The 21371-nt window shown below is 38.0% G+C and overlaps 1 protein-coding gene across 1 annotated transcript; it reads left to right on the top strand.

The window, feature by feature from the left end:
• Positions 1 to 476: 476 nt before the first annotated feature.
• On the top strand, positions 477 to 18048 carry UBA2 (ubiquitin like modifier activating enzyme 2). The gene is made up of 17 exons (XM_068411495.1): positions 477 to 693; positions 4636 to 4719; positions 4993 to 5063; positions 6206 to 6270; positions 6752 to 6852; positions 7015 to 7136; positions 7789 to 7856; positions 10005 to 10126; positions 10982 to 11081; positions 11627 to 11787; positions 12664 to 12757; positions 12856 to 12968; positions 13442 to 13597; positions 14163 to 14259; positions 14884 to 14989; positions 15794 to 15930; positions 16959 to 18048. Exons 1-17 carry the CDS (start codon positions 550 to 552, stop codon positions 17138 to 17140), a joined length of 1923 nt encoding a protein of 640 aa, XP_068267596.1. The 5' UTR covers positions 477 to 549; the 3' UTR covers positions 17141 to 18048.
• The last annotated feature ends 3323 nt before the right edge of the window (positions 18049 to 21371 follow it).

Below are 21371 nucleotides of genomic sequence, written 5' to 3'. Positions count from 1 at the left end.
AATGTGTTTGCAAAACTACTGTTTTAAGGAAGAGTTGTAGCTTACAGTGTCAGCTTCTAGAGGCGAGTCTGTTAGCGTAGGCTAACATACATAAAAATCTTATGTACCGCCGGTGCTCCCCGCGGGTGCTGGACCTGCTCTTTTCCCCAGCCATGGCAGGTGGCCCAGAGCGCACGGTTTGCGGGCCAAGCCCTAGCTGTCCCGGGCGGCAGCAGGCAGGCGAGGGCCGCCTTTCCCGCCGGGGCACTGCCCCGGTGCCGGGCCCGCAGCCAGACCCCAGCCGAGGTGGCCTGCGGGACTGGGCGGGAGCGGGACTCGAACCTGCGGCTCCGTCCGACCCCGTGGCCCGCCCGAGCCCCGGCCCCGCTGCCGCCTTCCTGGGCGGTGCGCGGGAGAGGGCTGAGGCCCTCCCCAGCGACAGGGGGCGCTGCGGGTGAGGCGGGCGGCCGCCGCTCTGGTCTCGGCCTGGGCTCGCTGTCCGGAGTGCGGCCCGGCAGAGGAGAGGCGCGCGGAGTCGCTCCCTCTGCCCGCCGCCCTTCGCCCGCCGTCATGTCCGTGCCGGTGTCGGGCCCCTTGCGCAGCGAGCTGGCGGAGGCCGTGGCCCAGGCGCGGCTCTTGGTGGTAGGAGCCGGCGGTATCGGCTGCGAGCTCCTCAAGGACCTGGTGCTCACCGGCTTCAGCAACATCGACGTGGTACGGGCCGGGGCCGGGGCGGATGAGGGGCCGGCGGGCGGCGGCGCAGCCAAGGCCGGGGCGGGGGGGGAGGGAGGGGAGCGGAGCGGAGCGGGGCGGGGGCCTGAGGGGGAGCCGGGGCGGTGGGGCCGCGGCGGGCGCGGGGGCGCTGTGGCGGCGAGGCCCCTCCCGCCAGCCGCATTGTCTGCGTGTTTTCAAACTGCTCCCGGCCCGCCAAAGCTGCCGGGCGAGGCTGCCGCGCCGCCCCCTGCCCGCCCCGCCGGGGGATGCGCTCTGCCACGAAGGGGCTGCGGCCTGGGGGCGCACACCCGCGCCCCCGCCTCAGACGGGGCCGCCCCGCGGTGGCTTCCTCCCACGGGCCGCTCCGAGCGGCGGTGCCGCTGCGCCCGGGCTCCCCGCCGGGGCGAGCGCAGGGAAGGAGGAGAGGGCGGCTTTCCCCCGGGAGGTCGGGCCGCCTTCCCCCCGGAGGTCGGCCGCCTTCCCCCCATGGGTCGGGCCGCCCTTCCCGGGCAGCGGCGGGTCCGGCCGTCGCTTGGCCGAGGACCGACCGGCTGCGCCTCTCTGGGAGCCCGCAGATGGAATCTCCTGGGAAACAGCAGTGTGCCATGTTTGCTGCCCAGCGATTGCTCGTTGAAGTCTTAGTTTTGCCTAGTGCCGCCTTTGCTGATATTGTGGGTAATGGTCCAGTGATGGATTGCAGCGAAAAGCAAAATATGTGGGAGGTGAAATGTATTTTTTTAGATACCGAGTTGTAAAACTGCCAGTTCTAGAAGTCCGGTCGCTGTAGCTTCCCGCGAGCTGTTGCTTTCACTTTTGCTTCCTGATACTGATCTCTCAGTGTGTATAGGAAGGGCAGAATTGAGAGAGTGCTAATGAAACGGGATAGAGAGAAATACTATAAGCAAAACTCTGATTGCCTGGTTTCCAGACCTTTATTAATTTCTTATTGTAATTATGAAAAGTACATGGTTGTAAGAAATCCCGGGACTACAAATCCAGCTAGAGCACAGGTCTGTTTCCTTGAATACTTTTTTACTTGTGTGTGCCTGGCCCACAGTCACATCTGAGAGTTTGGTATGATAAGTTGTAAGAAGTTTATTTTTACAGTCAGACTTGTTGAGCAGAGCATATTAGAAACAGATTTTATCTAAAACTGTATCAGCTTGTAGAAGAGTACAGCTACTGGTTTGCCTTTGTTGTTCATACAACTTAGACCTTTCTGCTGAAATACTTTTTAGAACTTGTAGGATATGCTTAAGTGTAATTCCAAATTGTCCCTTTGATTTGAGTCCGCCACTGAGAGCCTGTCCACTTTTAACATTGTACCTGTGAAGTAAACATATGCAGAAGATTGGAAGCCTGCATTTTCTGCACTGTATTTTCTCCTCTTTTTTTTTTTCCCCTACCTTACTATGTTATTTGTGTATTCCTGCAGTCCATTATAATAGAAAGAGTTTAATATTTCCTGATTTTCCAGTTAGTCATTAGGCATAAATCTCATTGGGGTATGCTTATTGTTTCACTTACAGTTTGATTTTTTTTTTTTTGTATTGTCTTTCAAGGCCAATTTGTTTGGACTCCATTAACTTAAGTACATGTTGGATCAGGGCCATCTTCATTTAAAAATGTCATTGGCAGTGTTTTATGCAAGACGGTAATGTTTTGTAACGTATGGAGTGAGTGGGCAAAAGACAAGGCGAGAGCAAAAAGAGAATTGTTACACAGAGCAAATTTGCTCTTAGGAGAATAAATTGCCTTTGTCAATGTTCGTGATATTGTTGAGGGTTTTCCTTGGTTATTAAATACTAACAAACTTGAACGCCTGAACATGCTTTTTATTTTTATAAGTAAGTTGTGAAATATTTTTTTAAAACAAAATATTAGTACTAAAAAAACCCACCTAGTAGTTTTGAATACTAGACAACTCACAAATATGTGATTTCTTTTAGTATAAATTGTTGAAAGGCAGTGCTGTTGTCCTTATGAATGAAGAACAAAATCAAATTACACAAAATCCAAGTCTGAATTAAGAACACAAATATATATTCTTAGGATGTTCTGAGGCCTTTCCTTGTAACTTACAAAAATGAGAGCAGTGTAAAAGTTATTAAAATAAGAGAACTGTTAAATTCTGATAATTCTTAGCTAGATTGAAGCTTCTGCTGAGATCTAATGGCCTCAAGTATTCTCTCTGGAGAAAAACTTCCTTTGCTTCTTTTGGTCTTGGTAGTCCTGTTTTTAGTTGTAGCTTATGTCACTTGTTCTTATCTCCAGTTAAAATACTAAAAGCTTTCTGGGTAGTGGAAGTTTTAACAGAATTATGCACTTAATCATTGTCACTTGAGGTTCTCAGGCTTTTTGGGTTTGGACTAAGCAAGCTCTCTGAGTGTGTCTCACGAGAAAGGAAAGGGGGTAGAAATGTGTTTTCATGCAAATACCATTTTCATGAAAAGATACAAGACCATGGGTAGTTACTAGGGTATTATGGGTAATAAAGATTAACAGTGTCTGTTTATAATACATTTCTAAAGCATTGTATATTTTCTGTTTGCTCTGTATCCACAGGTGCTTTTATTTAGTGTTTAAATAAAACTCCTTAGCTATTATAGTTCTTAGTATATTAAAACTTAATCCTTAAATTAAAAATACTCCCTTCAGAAAACAGGAAGTTTAATCTTGGAGCTTGGATCTCGCGTGCAAAGGATCTTCAATGAGAAGTGTGTGGCGTGCTTTTTTTGTTATTCGAGCTTGGTTAATAAAATCAAAAGCATATGAGAACACCCTCAGTAGGTCATGTTTAAACTTCACGCTGCACAGTCAGTCTGATAGTGCTCTCCATATAGCTGAAAGCGTTACTACGTTGAATATGTCAGCATTATCTATGGGAATTTGGGAGAAATATCTCTGAGGCTCAGAATAATTGTCTCCCTCCCCTCCTAGTTAAAAGTGTAAGGGACAGGAGAGGACTTCTAAAAAGAGTGATTGATCAGAGAAACTGTTTAATTAAAGGAAAAGTAGTGGCAACAATGGTAGGAATAAATCTTCTCAAAGTTCTAATTAAATCTTAATTCTTGTGGTGGGGGTTAAAGACATTTGAAATTACAATGGTCACGTGCATATATTAATAAATAGAAACATGGCTCTTAGGGGAATTACAGTCGTGGCATCCTTTGAGGTTGTACAACACAGGTGTTCTGTGGTATATGTTTTTAAACGTCTTGATTGCATGATTGGATTTTTGTTTTGTAAGTAGACTTCATCATTTTTTAATAGCACTTAAGCAGTTAGTCCTGGTGACAAACAGTAAAAGCTTTTGCCCTGCAGTGTATGAATTAGATGATAATGCAGCCCTCAGTTTACTGATTCATTTGCTCAAAGCCATGTTCAAGTATAAAGTAGAAGTACTAATTAGTTTGCTGAGTAGCCTTTCTTGGACCTTGGGGAAGCGTGGTACAGAGACAGCATTCCGGGTTGTTAGTCCCCTGTAGAGTCTTCACTGGACCTATCTAGACCGATGCTGCAGTATCTCCTCTGAGTTTGTACGCTGTGCTCCTGATGAATTCTCACTAAAATCTTTATCCTACCGTAAACAGGACAATCAGTTGTTGACTTCCTACTAACTACTGTGCGTACGTATCTCAAAATTCATGTGCATTTTTAGTAGGGTCTTTTTCTTCAGAAAGTTTGTTGTCCTATAGCGCTTCATTTTTAACATATGGGTCCATTGTTAGTAATTAAAATGTATGGATTCCTGAAGATGATTAGGTGATCACTTCTGCCTCTACAGTTGCTATAGTGCAGATGTAACACCTGTGTACAGGTCTGAAAGGAGGTCTGTAAAGTTTATGCGTTTCGTCAGTCTCATTTGCTTTAAACTCTGTTAATGATTTTGTTCCTTTTATTTCTGTAAAAATGAAATGGCTGTCTCTTGTGTGTTTATAGATTGATTTGGATACTATTGATGTCAGCAATCTCAACAGGCAGTTTTTGTTTCAAAAGAAACATGTTGGAAGATCAAAAGCACAGGTGAGGAAAAAGTCAAAGCTCAAGTCTTACTTACACAGTATTATTTTATGGACAGTGTTAGAAACATGTCACAAGTTTGTTTCTACGGTGAAGAGGTAAGTGTTGGTTGGTTGATTGATCATGGCTATCCGCAACAATTTATTATAAAAGTATTTAAATCTCTAAAGGTAGTCAGCTTACTCGATACTCAGCTGCTATTGAGTCTATCTTTAGAAGGAAGGAAGAAATAATAACTGTGTTTTTTGTTTTTGTTTTTGTTTTTTTTATTTCTAGGTTGCCAAGGAAAGCGTGTTACGGTTTTATCCAGAAGCTAATATTATAGCTTACCATGATAGCATCATGAAGTATGTTTGTTTTTAAGCTCTAATTACATGTTTTGATTTGCAAGTACTGTTATTTAAATGCTGCTATGGTGTGCTTTAAGATATTTTATAAAGCTACTGCAGTAAGAAGAAATAGCTGTAAATACAAGACTACCACACACCTGAGTGGGAGTGTGGATTTTGCATGAGTTTTCTTAAGCTCTGGTAGTAAGCTGTAGTCATTTGCTTGTGTCTGTTTTTCATTTTATTAGCAACATTTACTATATAAGCTTCTACACTGTAAGGGTGCCCTGATGTCTTGAGCAATAATTAAGATTAAAATAAATGTGAATGTTGAGTCCATGATTAAAAAAATTAACTCCTTTGTGTGTAGGTAACTGAGTATCATTTATATATGCTCAAAACTGTTAAAATCTAATCTTTATCAATAACCAATGAGTAGAGTACAAGATTATGTAGATTTTCATTAGCTGTTTCCCATGTTTTAATTTATATTTGTACAGTTTCTTAAAAATTGATATTCTGTAATACTAAAGTCTGAACTCTGCTGTTGCTATTAGTCACTGAAACATTGGCTCATTGCATCCTTCTCCTGAAGCTATAAACCCGTTAATCCTTTTTACAGTCTCCTTTTTACTGTCTCTTCTTTGCCACCTTCTTCTTTAAATCAGAAAAATGCAATGTAAAGATACTAAAGTGTTGAGGTTCTAAAATCCCATGTCTTGGCTCCTAAGGGTATGGAGGCATGATCAAAACCAATTGAGCTATCACAGTGTAATGAATTATCAACAGTCTGATGAGCTATGGTAATTACAGAGTGCACGTTTTAGCCTCAGCTGATGGTTTTTAAGGTCAGTTACCACAGCTCAGCCAATTTACTCGTTAGGTCAGAGCAGTATAATAACTTTTTCGTTGTCTGCCTGTTTCATTGGTGAAATTAGTACTAATTGCAATAGCTTCCTTCCAGCAGCACAAAATTCATGCTTTCACCCAGCTTTAAAGTGGGCAGAAGACAAATGGGGCAGTTAAAGGCTAGCAGTGAATTTATGTGTAATTTATCACACGAACATCAGTCCACTCTTTGCATGTGTATAGTTTCTGTTGTGGCATAATAACCGACAACTTCGTTACACCATTTTGAGTATTTTTTTTCTTTTCTGTAGCCCTGACTATAACGTAGAGTTCTTCCGCCAGTTTACGTTGGTTATGAATGCTCTGGATAACAGAGGTGAAGTTTTCACTATGGTTTTATATTGGAGATGAAAATACTGTTGCTTGTTCATAGAAACAGAACTTTAATGTGTTCTACTCTTAGTATTTCTGCAATGTCAGCTAAATAACAAGTATCCTCTTGACCCATCTGTAGTTTGACTAATGCTTGTGTGCTTTACTAGAAGCTTGAAAGGGTAGTTAGTGCTTTTACAGGTATTTTGAAAGTAAACATTAACTGCTATATTGCTGCTTTATGGGAACTGATGAGTGTTGTGTGTTCATATGTAACTTTATCCAGTTGAGTTTGCTATATTTAATGGTGTCGATATATTTTGTGTTAATTGGAAAATTGACTTCGTGAAAAAAGTGCAGTGCTCTATAATGAAATAAGGCAGATTAAGAATAAATGTTTGCATAGGAGACTAGTTTGAATTTGGAGAAGTAAAACTTTTTTTCCAAATTATTCAAATTTTTCTTTAAAAACTTTTGATTTGCAGCTGCCCGTAACCACGTGAACAGGATGTGTCTGGCTGCTGATGTTCCTCTTATAGAGAGTGGAACTGCAGGCTACCTTGGACAAGTGACGGTTATTAAAAAGGTTAGGTTGTGTATTACTCTTGTCGCTTTAAGTTTAAATCATGGGCTATTTTAGACAACAGGGAGTTGGGTGTTTTGAGATACAGTTACAGTTCATCTGGTAATAGCATATACTGTCAGTAGCCTTCACAATATGACAAGTAAATATTTCACTTTTCACCAGGGAGTGACAGAATGTTATGAATGTCATCCTAAACCAACTCAGAAGACTTTTCCAGGCTGCACAATCCGAAATACGCCATCAGAACCTATCCATTGCATTGTGTGGGCTAAGTATTTGTTCAAGTGAGTGATTTTTTAAAAAAGAAAATAGGTACTGTGGTTCACTCTTCTGGTCTCTAAACGTACAGACAGAGAAATGAAGTGGACGCACACTCTTTGTTTGTTTGTTTTTTAAATAAATGTGGATTGTAGTGAAAACATCCAGTTCTTTGACCTGGGTTTTGGGTTGGGTTTTTTTTCTTTTAATATAAAGATGGAAGGTTGGTTAGTACTCAGGCCTTACTCTAATATCACAGAAAATCTGGCAGAGTAGTTTGGCACAGCAATGTAGGCTGAGGTTACTTTGTTCTTCACCTTTGTGTGCAGCTAACGTATTTTTCAGTTTAATGCATTTATTAACAGATGTAAAGTTTGCTGGGATCTTGGAGGGTTATAAGCAATGCGTTCAGTACTAAAATATAAGTGTAAGGCTAGGTGAACTATTGAGGGAGTTATACAGAACTGTTTACTAAATTAATTTTTGTACTGGACATTTTGCGTTGTCAGTGTTAAGTCCACGTGTGATGAATCCCAACAATTTAAAAAGCAATGTATGAAGTGGCACTCTGATAGCAAGAATTCTAGAGTGGATATATGTCAGTTAGGAAATATTTCAGTCTTTAACCAGATACAATGAAATTCTAGTGTCGTGTTGCTGTTCTTAATTATTATGTAGCCAGTTGTTTGGAGAAGAAGATGCTGATCAAGAAGTGTCTCCTGACCGAGCTGATCCTGAAGCTGCCTGTGAGTGTGATATAAACTGGTAGCTTACCTGTTACCGGAATGTTCTATTTCAGAGATTATGACTTGTTTCTGTACATTTCTTAAGGTTAGAGAGTTCAGCTTCATTTTCTTTTAAGAGGATTCCATTTACTGTACCCTTGGACAACAAGAGTTTAGGGTGTGTTAACAGTAGTTTCCCTTACAGACCTTCATATACACTGTGCATAATTTAATTCCCTCATACTACCGCTTGTTAGAAACAATTTTAGTGTTTTTTAGTTAACTTGATACATAGTGCATACCAGAGATTTCTGCATGGAGAATGTGCAAAAAATACTCTTCAAAATGACAACAGTTTAATAGTTTAACCTGTCAGAAATGTGGCCCATGTGGGCAGCCTAAAACATTATTAAAATGATTACTTCAGCTGTTGTGAAAATTTTTTAATACAGTGTAAGATGGGTCACTGGCATTCACTGGTTGTTCTCAGATAGTGTGAGTAGAACAGCTGTCACGAACACAATTGATACAGTTGCTAATCATAAAGTTCCAGTTAACACATCCAGGTGTAAGATACATGATTTAGATGAATAGGCTTATGTCTGTTGGGAGTCTCCTGTTCCCTCTGCAGCAGTCTTCCCCGTGTGCACAGAAACTTGAAGGGAAAAGTGAGCTTGAAGTGCAACTTAAATATAACTAATCTTCACAGGGTGACCTTTTTTCCCTATATATTTGGATTTGATGGGGCGCTTCCTTCCCTGCAGCTGGGAGGATTCTTTTGAACTGATGACTGAGAACTGAGTGATATTTGTAGTCACTCTGCATTTTCCACTCCTAGCTGAGGGATTGCAAGGAAGTACAGGGATTGTGTTTGAACTCCTTTAGCCTGAAACACTTCAATGTTAATCTACATAGGAAATATGCCCGTTTTGAGCGATGTTTTTGTAGCTATTCAGTATTTTTCTGTATGGACAGTAACCGTAGTTACTGTGAAGGTGAATAAGCATCATTGTTTGTTGCTTCTTTTGGATCCTTTGATAAATGAATGGACTTTGGAGAAGGAGCTTAGAGCATCCTCCAACTCATAGAGTGGTGTATAAACTCACTTAAAAACGACAGCTGCTGGAATACTTGGAAGGTAGTAGACACAATGCCACTTATTTAAACAAAGATACCAGGGCAATTACAGGAAGGCTTGAGCTGTAGCCTCATGTCTGTAGTTAGCAAACAGTCCGTAGCAATAATGCTGTTTAGAATCAGTGGACATACATGGTGTGTCAGGGAAGAGTCAATGCAACCTTTGTAAAGGGAAGTCGTGCCTTGCGTGGCTCTGCAGGTCCTTTGAAGGAATCAGCAAATCTGTGGACAAGCATATCTGGTTTATGCTGTTTTCAGTCTGCAGGGGGCACTCAAAAACTTGGTGTGAGGAACCTGAAGGAGCTAAGCAGCCATGGGGAGAAAAAAGGATGAGGATCCTGAAGTGGATAAACTACTTAAATGATAGAGATAAATGGTGATTAGAGGAGTGTCTCACATTGGGGGTGGGACCAGTGCTGTTCACTATACATGATAAAGCAAAGTCACTCAGAATAATAAAGATGCGGGCTAACTGCAAAAAGTAGTAGAAAGCTTCATAATACAATATGACTGGGCAATGAGACATTAGGTAGATTTGGTGCAGATAAATATGAAATTATGCAAGTGATGCATTGGTGAAAGGAGGGAAACATTCACGAACCTACATATAAAATGATGGTCTATGAGTTGATTTTTCTCGTTCAGTCGAGATGTTAATAGGTAGTTTTATGAAAACATCAACCTGCTGCTTATTAGGAATCACCATAGCAATTGCTGGATGTGACTGGGAAAGAAACACAAAATGAATAGCATCCGTACACGTGGAATTTTTTAATATAGGGATGACCAGAGGTAAGAAACAATTGTTCACTGTTTCTGCCAATAAAGGAATTGGGTGACATCAAGTTAGTAAGTTGCAGTTGCAGAAGCAAACAGGAGCAGTTGCACTGTGTCTAACTCAGCTTTTGGTGTGCACAGTAAAGCCATTTTATGGTCCCTGCATAATTTTGATTATTTACTCTAGGGGAAATATTTGGATGTGATTTTCCTTTTTTTTTTAATTAAAATACTTGGTTAACACTTTATTAATAGGGGAGCCAGCAGAAGCAGAAGCCAGAGCACGAGCATCCAATGAAGATGGTGAGATTAAACGTGTTTCAACTAAGGAGTGGGCTAAATCAACTGGATACGATCCAGTTAAGCTTTTTACTAAGGTATCTTCTTTACTCCCAACAAATGTCTCTATTTGAAGTGTTAAAGTTAAGTCAAAACCCAGTTTGGACACTTAATGCTAGCCACCAATTACACAATTATGTTATGACTCCCACCAGTTTTGCTGTAGAGTTGGTCTTTTACAACACTTGCTTGTTTTATGGCATTCCATCTGCGACTGTACAGATGGCTTCAGCAGCTTGTCCATACTGTACAGAAAAAAATTCATTTGAATTACTTTTAATATGAAAAGGTAAACTTGAATTCTGTAGGAGTTTCACTGGGCATAATCAGAACCAATCTGAGGACCTGAAAGCTATGAGACATCTTCTGTGTATAATCAGACTCTGCTATAAGAAAATACAAACTGGTTTAGGACTTTTCCTTCTAAATAGTTGCTGAAAGTGGATAAATAGAGGAAATTACTATAGAACATAATGTTGATAGGTAGTAGTAACTTTACTGTGGAAATTCATTGGCATGTAGGTAAGAATATCTTGGGGAGAGTATACAAATAGCTGTAGTGATGGCCTCAGTAGGCACATGAACCCACTGTTTGGACTATTGTTTCTTGATTTTTACTTCCCCCCAAATTAATCAGAGCTGTGTCTGCTTTATGCAATCAGTGTTAAGAGAATGTGGAATAAGAAGTTTTTCAAATCTGGCTTTTTTTCCTCTGGAGTTTGATTTTTATTTATGTGGTAAAAAATATTTTCAAGGAGAAAAGCAAAACCTCATAAATCTAATGCTGATTTTTCAATTTCACAGCAGATGTAAAAATAAAGTATGTCTTTTTTTTTCCCCTTTCATTTTAATGTTTGTTTGGGGTTTTTTTTTTGTTTTTTTATGTTTCCTAGCTTTTCAAAGATGACATTAGATATCTGCTGACAATGGATAAGCTGTGGAGGAAAAGAAAGCCTCCAGTGCCACTGGACTGGGCTGAGGTACAAAATCAAGGTAATTGTCCCTCCTCACACTGTATATTTGTAAGTCATACCTGCTGTTTGTTAATGCATCTCTGTGATACATACATTTTCTCACTGTCACAGTGGAGTACTGATAATAAACATATTAATTCTTTGTGATTCCTGAAGATTTTTAATTTTTCTCTACATAGAAAATGTTTCTTCTAAAACTGTTTTGCAGTTGTTATTTTAGATACTCAGTATTGGCTGTAGAAAATTCACATTTCATAAAATTACATATCAGCTTATTCTAAGAGACCTTACCATACACACTGATACATTTATCTCTGAAAGCTGAGTTTTGCTGAAAAGTTACATTTGCTGTAATTTGTGCATGTCTAGGCAATTGATATAAGTATAGCTATAGCTGCATTTTTAAATGCAGATTTGTTATAAAATGTTTGGGCTACTGTAAGGATATTGTTCTTCAATTTAGAAAATACTTAATTTTGCTGAAATTTGAAAATTCTTAGCTCTGAGAGAACTTCTGTGGGATTTATAAGTATTCTTGATCTTATTTTTTTTTTTTCCCCAAAGAGAAAAACATATCTGACCAACAAAATGAATCCTCTGCAGTCTTGAAGGATCAGCAGGTTCTCGATGTCAAGAGCTATGCACACTTATTTTCAAAGAGTGTTGAAACCCTGAGACTTCACCTGGCTCAGATGGGTGATGGAGCAGAGCTTATATGGGATAAGGTTCGTTTACCAAACACATATGAACCAGTTATACTCTACCAATGTAGTACAAATATTAATTGGACTCATTCAGTTTCATTCCAAAGTCGTACTGCACAGAACAAAAATGTCTGGCACCTCACTGAAAGCACTTTCCATATGTAAACAATACATACTTTAAACACTATGTTTTGTAACTCAGTGAGTGTAAGGATTAACTATTGTGATGTAAAATAACATAACTTCATTCACCAACTTTAAAAAGCACAAATTCAGAAGTATTTTGGTTTTTGGAAATATTTTAATAATGCAACTTCATTTTTTCCTTTGCTCTGGCTTTCTCTTAAAACATGCTGTTATACAGTGGTTTGTAGGTAGAGTTGTACTGAGTTGTAGATAGGTATGTGATAAATTCCGAGTTTTGCTGAAGAAAAACAAGAAAAGTATTTTCTCTTTTAGCACCAGAGACAGTGTAATCTTCCTGCAATCAGTTGTCATTTGGCATAAGAAAAAAAAAGCAGTTTGTAAATATAGGGGGAACAAAATAGTAAAATAGTATTACAACAGATAGTAAAAATACTTCTTTCTGAAACACCAGTTTTTGAAACCGAGCATAAAACATTGTAAGATTTAGGATTTAGACATTATTTTGAACATACAAGGCATTTTGTTAATACTAATTCACTACTAAAATACTAAGTACAATTTCTAAACACATGTATCACTTCTGTCTAAACATACCATCTAAAAGAGAAAGTATGTTGACTTTGAAATGGAATATTGTACAGACTTCTTTTTTAAACTTGCTGGTTTTAAGGTTTTAAGAACCATGTGTTGTAAACTTTTTCCAATGAGTGATCTGATTTTTAAATACTTTTTGTATTAACTTCTTGTCAGGATGACCCTTCTGCAATGGATTTTGTCACTTCTGCTGCGAACCTCAGGATGCATGTTTTCAGTATGAATATGAAGAGCAGATTTGATATCAAGTGTAAGGATAAAATATAACATTGTTTTATTTAAATAATAATCTAAACTTCTCATTTTCATTTACTGTTAAAAATCTGCATACTCTTGCTTATTTTTCAGCAATGGCGGGAAATATTATCCCAGCTATAGCTACTACTAATGCAGTAATAGCTGGTCTGATAGTGCTGGAGGGTTTGAAGATTTTATCAGGAAAAATAGATCAGTGTAGAACGGTAAGTGGGAATGAGATACTTTTACTTTCTTGTTATTTATTATTTGTTTAAAAGTCACAACCTGCTTTGTCTGTTGTATAGTTTTACTGTCTCTCACTTGTTGTTGCTTTAGTAGATTCTGAATGTGCTGGGAACTTTTAGCCACAATGAAAAGAGAAGTGGAAGTCTCAAGGATCATTAAATTATTCTGATTTAATGAAAATTGTCTGCTGGATAGGAGAGAGAACCAGACTGACATCACTTGAAACATGGTTGTTCCATGTTGCAGATCTATTTGGCAATAGCTGGTCAGTCAGCACAGGTGCCATTGCGGACTGGCCATAATACACACTGTCTCCTGTTCAGCAGGCATGTCAAAGAGGATTAGGGAACAGGACAACCTGTGAGACTAAGAGAATAAATCTGTAGGAAAACAAGTTTTATGAGTGGTGTTACTTACAGAATAACTTGTTTTATGCTTGTCTGTTCTCAAGATTTTTCTGAACAAGCAGCCAAATCCCAGAAAGAAGCTATTGGTTCCTTGTGCTTTGGATCCACCAAATCCAAACTGTTACGTATGTGCAAGTAAGCCAGAAGTGACTGTGAAACTTAATGTACACAAAGTTACTGTGTTAACACTCCAGGATAAGGTAAATCTTGAATATTAGCTACAGCTTTAATTTTTATTCTAATACTGTATAAATTAATAGTTAGGTTTTTGCTCAGTGTATTTTGACTGAACATCAGCTGTTTATATTTGCTCTACATTTTGCATTTCTCTCAGCTACAAGAAGAGCTCAATTAGCCAGTATGCTTCTTGCTCATGTGTGCTTGTATATCTTGGGAAATAATTGTTTGTATTTTGTAACTTTTTGGTGGGTTTAAAGCCTATTCATATCTAACAGCAAAAAAAACCAAAATTTCTCTCTCAGTTGAGTAGTTCAGTAGCCACATAACAGTTGCGTAGTCACAACTGATTTGTAATTCTGTCATTTTATGAAGTATTCTAAAAAATTTTTCAGTGTATCTGAACCTGTAGGTTTCAGACAGCAAAACTATAATTATTTTGTTCATGGAAGGAAAAAAAAAATAGTACAGGCTTTCATTAGATGCCTGAAAATGAGCCAGGATAAGAAAATCAACATAATTCAAGGTTCTTTCTTTTATGTGTTTTTAAGTCAGATATTGATTAAATAATCATATTCATCTTTTCAGATAGTGAAAGAGAAATTTGCTATGGTAGCACCAGATGTACAAATAGATGATGGAAAAGGAACTATTCTTATCTCTTCAGAAGAAGGAGAAACAGAAGGTATGCATAACTGAAGCTTTTTAGATAACAGTAGATAAAAACTAGGAAGAAACCAAGATACACAGAATGGCAGTACAGCAAATGTTCTAGTGTTCATCCTGTAGACTAATATTTAAAGAGAACTGGACTTGCAAGTACTTAAGTGGCTCGAGAATAGCTAGTGGTGTTGTCTACAAGCCTGCATGTCCTGTTTAGCTTTCCTATATAACGTACTTTTCACCTGGAGCATTAGGATTCCTTTCAAGAATAGGTATTCAGCTGTAAAAGTGCACCAGTTATTTTCCTCTGTTTGCAAGTCCTGTTCATTTTCTGTTCTTAGATTGTGGTCTTTTTATGGTGCTTGTAGGCACTATTGTGATACAAATATTATCTCCAAAATGTTCCTAAATGTAATAGTAGTGAAGTGCTTGAACATGATGCATGATGGATAAATAAGTCAAACACAAGTAGTTTTAACTCCTGATAGGCTTAAATGTCAGCTTTTACTTTAAGTATAGCTAATAAATGTTAATCTTACATTTCTACATAAAACTGCTGGAGTACTCATCTCATCATATTTATTCAGGTATAAAGGATCTTTATATAAATAGCTGTATACACTGCAGTTTTTCACTGTTTTTGTAGCAAATAACCACAGGAAATTATCAGAGTTTGGAATTCGAAACGGCACTCGACTACAAGCAGATGATTTCCTACAGGACTATACACTGTTAATCAACGTGCTTCATAGGTAAGGATTCTGAAATAATTATTTTTGTGTATATATGTAGAACAGTTCCACAGACAATTTCCAACTCAGAATTTTGAATTCATGAATAAAGCTCAAAGATTAAGCTGTGGAAAGAAAATATAGAGGTAAAAGAGGAATTGTTATTTTTTATGAATTTATAGAGTTTAGGGTTGTTTGTTTTGGTTTTGTTTTGGTTTTTGTTGCGTGGGTTTTTTTTAACAACAGTAATTGGAAAAAGTTTATTTGAATAATTTGTTATTACACAACATAAAAATACAGTGCAAATCCAAGTTTACTTTTGGGGCAGTCAACAAGCGAGAAACTGCAGTTTAAAAACAAAAAAAAATTAAAAAGGCAGAAAAACACCCAGCCTGCTGGGGTAGTAGATCCTCTGCTTGAGTACCTGTGTTCAGATACAGAAATGCAAATAGAAGTAATTTTGAAGTGATTGGTGTGTGTATTTAACCCTGGATAAGTAATATACGTATTATGTACAGTAAATTAACACGCTGCACCTTCGGTGAGAATAGGAATATGGCATTGAGGAAGAAAGATAACCTCAGGTAATGTTTTTTCTCATGCCTAAGCATTTTAAGACATGGCACTGGGTGGAATGGTGTTTATGGATAGACAAAGCATAAATTATAAAGGAAGACTGAACAGATTTTCCTCTTTTTTAATGTTTTTCTCATTTTGTCACAGTTGCAGGGTGCTCTAATACTTGAATGACATACTTTCTTTGTGAAAAAGACAAAAAATTTTATTTTCACCTGGTTGTTTAAAAGCATATGTATTTTTCTGCAGTGAAGACTTAGAAAAAGACATAGAATTTGAAGTTGTTGGTGATACCCCTGAAAAAGTTGGCCCTAAACCATCAGAACCAACATCCAAGAACATTACCAATGGTAGTGATGATGGAGCGCAACCCTCAACATCAACAGGTAAATAACAGTAATCAATATTAAATAAAACAAAATAGTCTTTCAGTAGTGCAGTCCAATTAAAATAGTTATCTTCAGTTTTATGACTTAACCAACATGAAATAAAAGGCATTTAAGTTGCCTCTGTGTATAAATATTAAATAGAAAAACGCACATTTACAACTGTTACAAAATGCATGTTTAAGATTGTTAAAAAGGTTTACAGTAAATACACCTTGAAATTACATTATTTAACTCACAAGGGCTTGGTGAGGTGTCAGCTTAAGCGCATCCTTTGCACAGTGATGTAAATAAAGTTAGACCCATTCTATCTGGTGGTCCCCCTATTGCTTGACAAAAAAGGATCAACCAAATTTGTCACTTTCTCCCTACAGATTAAAAATTACTTTGTGGATGTCTTTGATAATGTTTCATTTAATTAATTTAGGAAGACATCTTTATTATCTGCTTACAAAATAGTTATTTTTCACCTGTCAAGTAAAGCATGGCAAGAAAATAGCATTTGCTATCCAGGAAGAAGTACCATCGCCTTCCTAATGTAGAGTGGTTTTTTGAACATAATCAAAATAGTTTAACTTAAATGAATATGGGATGCTTAAGCACTGAAGACTAATGTACTGGAAACATCATACTGTTTTATAGGGATAGCGTATGAATCTGAATACTTGTTGTGACAGTAAATTAGATAACTGTAGAGGTTCTTTTCTCAAAGACTGCTGCAGATAGCATGCAATTCTATTTTGTACATGCAAAAAAAAATGGTGCTGACTAATGCATTTCCCGTATTTTTGGGTTATTGCAATATTTTCCATACCTCTAGCGAAGAGGGAATAACCATGGGAAAAGCCTATTTTATACTGATTTCAGAGAAATTCAAACTCATGCAGTTGAATGACAAAGAATATGGATAAAGAGTGCTCCAAGATGTGTTTGTTGTATTGGAGACATTCTTATTTTTATGTATAAAATTTGGTTTGAGACTAGACTATCTTTACAGTATCCATTTGAATTAAAAACATATTTTGCAGCTCCAGATCAAGACGATCTACTGATTGTTGATTCTGAAGATGAAGGTACTTCAAGCAATGTTGACGATGATATGGAAAACAAAAGCCGCAAGAGAAAACTAGACGATAAAGAGTGCATCAGTACAAAGAGAGCGCGTACTGAGCAGACAGAAGAGCAAGATGAAATTATAGCATTAGACTGAACATGCAAACGCCCCTTGACAAAATGATTCAGATTAATGTAATACAGTAACAGCATATTATGTTGGGGTGTGAAAAATGTCCAGAACTAGGCTAATTTTAAGGCCTTTGTTCAAAGTGAATACCAAACCACTGGCTTAAATAATTTGTGTCTGTTTCTCTTGATGATAAAGCTCTCATCTCAGTAGACTTTTTCAGAAGCTTTTCCATATTAATTGATATATTAAATGTAGTAGAAACATAGTTTATAAATACTTACAGATAAGTATTTGCTTAAACAGTCATGAAAAAAGCATGTTATTTTTGTGAAAATACCTTTTAGGTATAATTCAATAGGACAAAAAAAACTGTTCTTGTTTAGGAAAGGGTCATCATCTGATGCCCAGATTTTGTAACTACGTTTTTGGTTTTTGCTTGAAGAAAAATATTTTTAGCCTAGTCCTAAACATTTTTCACACTGAACAATTAAAGAAGAAAATTCAACAAAGCAAATTAGTGCCATGTTTTAACAGTGTTCTTAAACTTCAGCTGGCACTATGTACATTACTGTAAAACTGTTAATTTACTCAAGTTTTTCAGCTCGTACTGCCTGGTATGTCAATGTAAGAAGCAAATTTTTGTGTATTGTTACAGTTTCAGGTTATTTATATTTGATGTTTTGTAAGCTCAGATACTACTACTATACTGTACATCTGATGGACCAAATAAATGACATCTGAAATACTTGCTATATTTGCTTGCACAGTCCAAGTTTATGCTGACTTATGGGATTTTACAATGTATAGCCTTCAAAAATTACTGTATTATTTTCATTTTTCTAAACATAACCTAGTAGTACAGAACTTAAGCTTCACTTGTTTGAGGTGAAAGGGGAATTTTTTTAATAAAACTTTTGTGAATGTTTTTTTTCTTGGACAATCAATTATTGGCCTCTTCAGTTGGAGCATTTGCACCACTACACGCATGCTATCACCACCTCATCTCTTCAGAAAGAAGAAAGCAGTGGCCTTTTATACATTACACTTTGTGCATAGGACAAAAGTGCAATGTTTAGAATCAGTATCTTAAAACCTGCTGCAGTCGTTTAACTATTTTGGTAGCTCTCAAAACTATCAGTGTTAATTCTAATGCATTTATCAGCCATGTCTGTCACTGTACTGAAATTACTTTCTGACTTTGTGTTAGTGAACCCAAACAGCTTCTATTCATAGATCAGTATGCAGAGTTAGCCTTAAAGAGCAGAGGAACTGAGCAGATGAGATTTATTCTGTTACAGTTTCCAAACTGGATGAATTTTAAACAAGATGTTAACTGTATAGAAGGAGAATGTAAAAAAAAAAAAAAAACCCAGCACCTTTTTAGGTTTTCATTCCTCCATCTGGTTCTGTCTACTACAAAGTCCAGCTTGTCATCACTGTTAAATTGCCAATGCAGTGCAAAACTATGGTTCTATGATGCAACTAATGTTTTATCTCTTCTTTTAGGTAGTAATAGTCATATGCAGTGGCTTGTTTGGAGGCATAATACTCCACCGTGAAATCAAATCCTTTTGAGTTAGTTGCTTCTTGGCCAGCATAAGTGAGGTAAAGATGTAAATAAGAGGTGTTACAGAAAGGATTTTCAGTGCTACAATGGGAAGCTTTTATAGTTCTTGCTATAAACAGTTGAAGTATAAAATTTAATGTGTGACTACATCTTCCAAAAATTAAGGCCAGCAATTTATTTTTTTAGCTTTACTAAAATTAAAATCATCGGTTTATTAAATTAGTTGTCAAATAGCTTGTTACCTGTGTAATAAGATGTGCTGCTCATTGTGACATGACAAAACTTTATCTAAGCTGATAGCATGCGTAATGTGTCTGAGATAGTGTGATCCTATCTCACTCACTACCTGAGAAATTTCCCTGCTTGCACTGGTTGGTATACAGGAATTTAGCTTTCTGACTCTTTTTAAATTATTTTAATAGTACATGCTATAATTCTGGTAACTTTATTGCTTTAGTTTTACTGAAGTTGAGAGTCTTCATGACTTGGAAGTTGAGTGGTATAGGAGCTGAATCAAAATAATATGCAACACCGACAGATTTGGGGGGTGAAAAGAGAAGGGGGACTATTCAGTCTCTGTTTTTGTCTGCTACTAGTTCGATATCCCTTTTCTGCAGTGGTGCATGGAAAGGAATATTGACCACCACTGATACACAACAGTTAACTAGAGATTCATTAAGCTGCTCTGACTTATGGTGAAGAAATTTGTAATGACTTTCCCCCAGTGTTATTGTAAAAAAAAAAAAAAAAAAAAAAAAAAAGAAAGCATACATGCTGTCTGATTTGCAAAGCATCTAGAGAATCGTCCTTAAGGGGCAACTGATAACCATTCAGGAGAAAGAACTTTTGGGGCCATGATGGCAGCCAGCCCTGTACCAGCCCATTTCCTAAAGAGCAACTTTAACCTGTCGATAGCCGTTTAATGTTTGTAGTAGTTCTATGTGACATTTTAATTTTACTTTATGAAACCATTTCATTGTTGAACCACAGAGAAATGCATCCTTTCCTGGACTGTTGACTCTGACAGCTGGCAAGCAGATTGATGTGCCATTTCAAGCTCTGACCTTTACAACAAAGACCTCTTGCTAACCATTTATTAGATCCCAGAAGATAAAATAGGCTTGTGTTCAGTTTGTATATACCATTGATATTATCTGCTTCAAGCCTTATTTCTACTGCCCCAAAATTTTAATTTTGGATTAGAAAACTGAATAAACACTGAATTAAGGAAAATAAATTTGTTTTTTTCCCCATGTTCTGTTTCTGTGCCTATAGGCAGAGATATTTTCTTTCTTCGCTTTGCAGCTGTAAGGACAAGAAGCCTTCAATTTTGTGCATCTAAAATACTGAATGTGCAAGAAAGCAGAAACTAGGATCAAAGTAATACAACAAATCTTACACAAGTCAGTCATCTGGTTTTTTGCTTGCCTGAGATTACTTCTAGGCTCCTGTCTAAGCAGAATGATTACAGAAAACATACACCTACAGACAAAGGAATAGGAGGGGGAGGCAATTTAATGCTTTGATTTGGAGGCCTTGATTCTCTTTTAAGGGAGGAGTAGGATGAAGTAAATAAATGTACTCCTAGATATAGCTTGATATCTGTTTATATCACAAGAAAATTGCGGTTTAGATATATGTCATTATTATCTTTGTCTTTCTCATCAGCATACTTCTTCAGTCACAGGAGAAAAAGTGAGAAATTTTCAGTATGATTTCCTAAAGAAAAGATACTTATGGAATTGCTCTGCCAGTCCTCTCCAGAAACATTTGAAGCTACTTGGAAACGTTAAGCAATTACATCAGTGATCTCAAAACTACTGCAATTCTACAAGTAAGTGGCTGTAGATAAGGAGAGACAGACCAACAGAAGTGCTTCTATGATAGCACTTAGCCTTTTTAGGTGTGGGTGCTCGCACACCTACCTGCCCGTGGGTCTGTATGCAAGTCCACATGGGAGTTTGCTGCATTTTACGCGTCTAACTGGTGATAACTGGAGGCAGCAGGAGTGTGCTGGGGAAAAGAGGGTGGCTAAGATACCTAACTAGAAGCTTCGGAAGCTGCAAGGAGCTGTGGATACTACAAAGGGGACAGAGAGAAGGTGGTACGTAGGTGGACCCGGGAGAGAATTAAAGATGTTGTAGAGGAGGAGTGCCAGAGACAGAAGAGCAATGACAAGTCTATTGAGAGATGTAGGTGAATATGGTGGGAGGAACCTGGAGGTACTGTATATAGTGGCTGAGGACTGGGGTAAGTCCTGTAGCAGTGGGAGAGCTCTATGGGACGGGGAGTGACAGGACTGCAGCATTAGTGGGGATTTGTAGAGGTGGTTACAAGCTGGAGAATGCAAAGGATGCAGAATACAGACCTGCAGGAGACAGGCCTTCATTAGTTCCATTGCTTATGGAACAGCTCTTTACTTCTTGCAAATTTCTTCATTATTTTCACTTAACAAGTGTTATATCTATAATACCATTTTTTATGGAAAATACCATGAAATGTAAATGTAATTGGTGTTCTCAACAAACCAATCTCCTCTTTCTTCTGAAATGATCCTTCCCATCATAGCTGAAGCACATTGTATTGTCAGGTCAGGAGGTCAGTGCTTGTAGCCTGCCTCATTTCTTGAATGGGTATAAAGAGGCATGTACAGTTAGTCTGATACTTTTCACCAGCAGAGAATAGTGG

The sequence above is a fragment of the Nyctibius grandis genome, chromosome 12, assembly GCF_013368605.1.
Source record: "Nyctibius grandis isolate bNycGra1 chromosome 12, bNycGra1.pri, whole genome shotgun sequence".
Classification (NCBI taxonomy): domain Eukaryota; kingdom Metazoa; phylum Chordata; class Aves; order Nyctibiiformes; family Nyctibiidae; genus Nyctibius; species Nyctibius grandis.
Note: the sequence above shows the minus strand (reverse complement) of the source record. Positions and strands in the feature narration are given on the sequence as shown.

Bases quoted from the DNA above. Each gene is read 5' to 3' on its own strand.
- UBA2 (XM_068411495.1), top strand. From the start codon at position 550: ATGTCCGTGCCGGTGTCGGGCCCCTTGCGCAGCGAGCTGGCGGAGGCC. The intron at 694-4,635 runs GTACGGGCCGGG...GTGTGTTTATAG, and splicing joins GCTTCAGCAACATCGACGTG to ATTGATTTGGATACTATTGA. The intron at 6,271-6,751 runs GTGAAGTTTTCA...TTTGATTTGCAG, and splicing joins GAATGCTCTGGATAACAGAG to CTGCCCGTAACCACGTGAAC.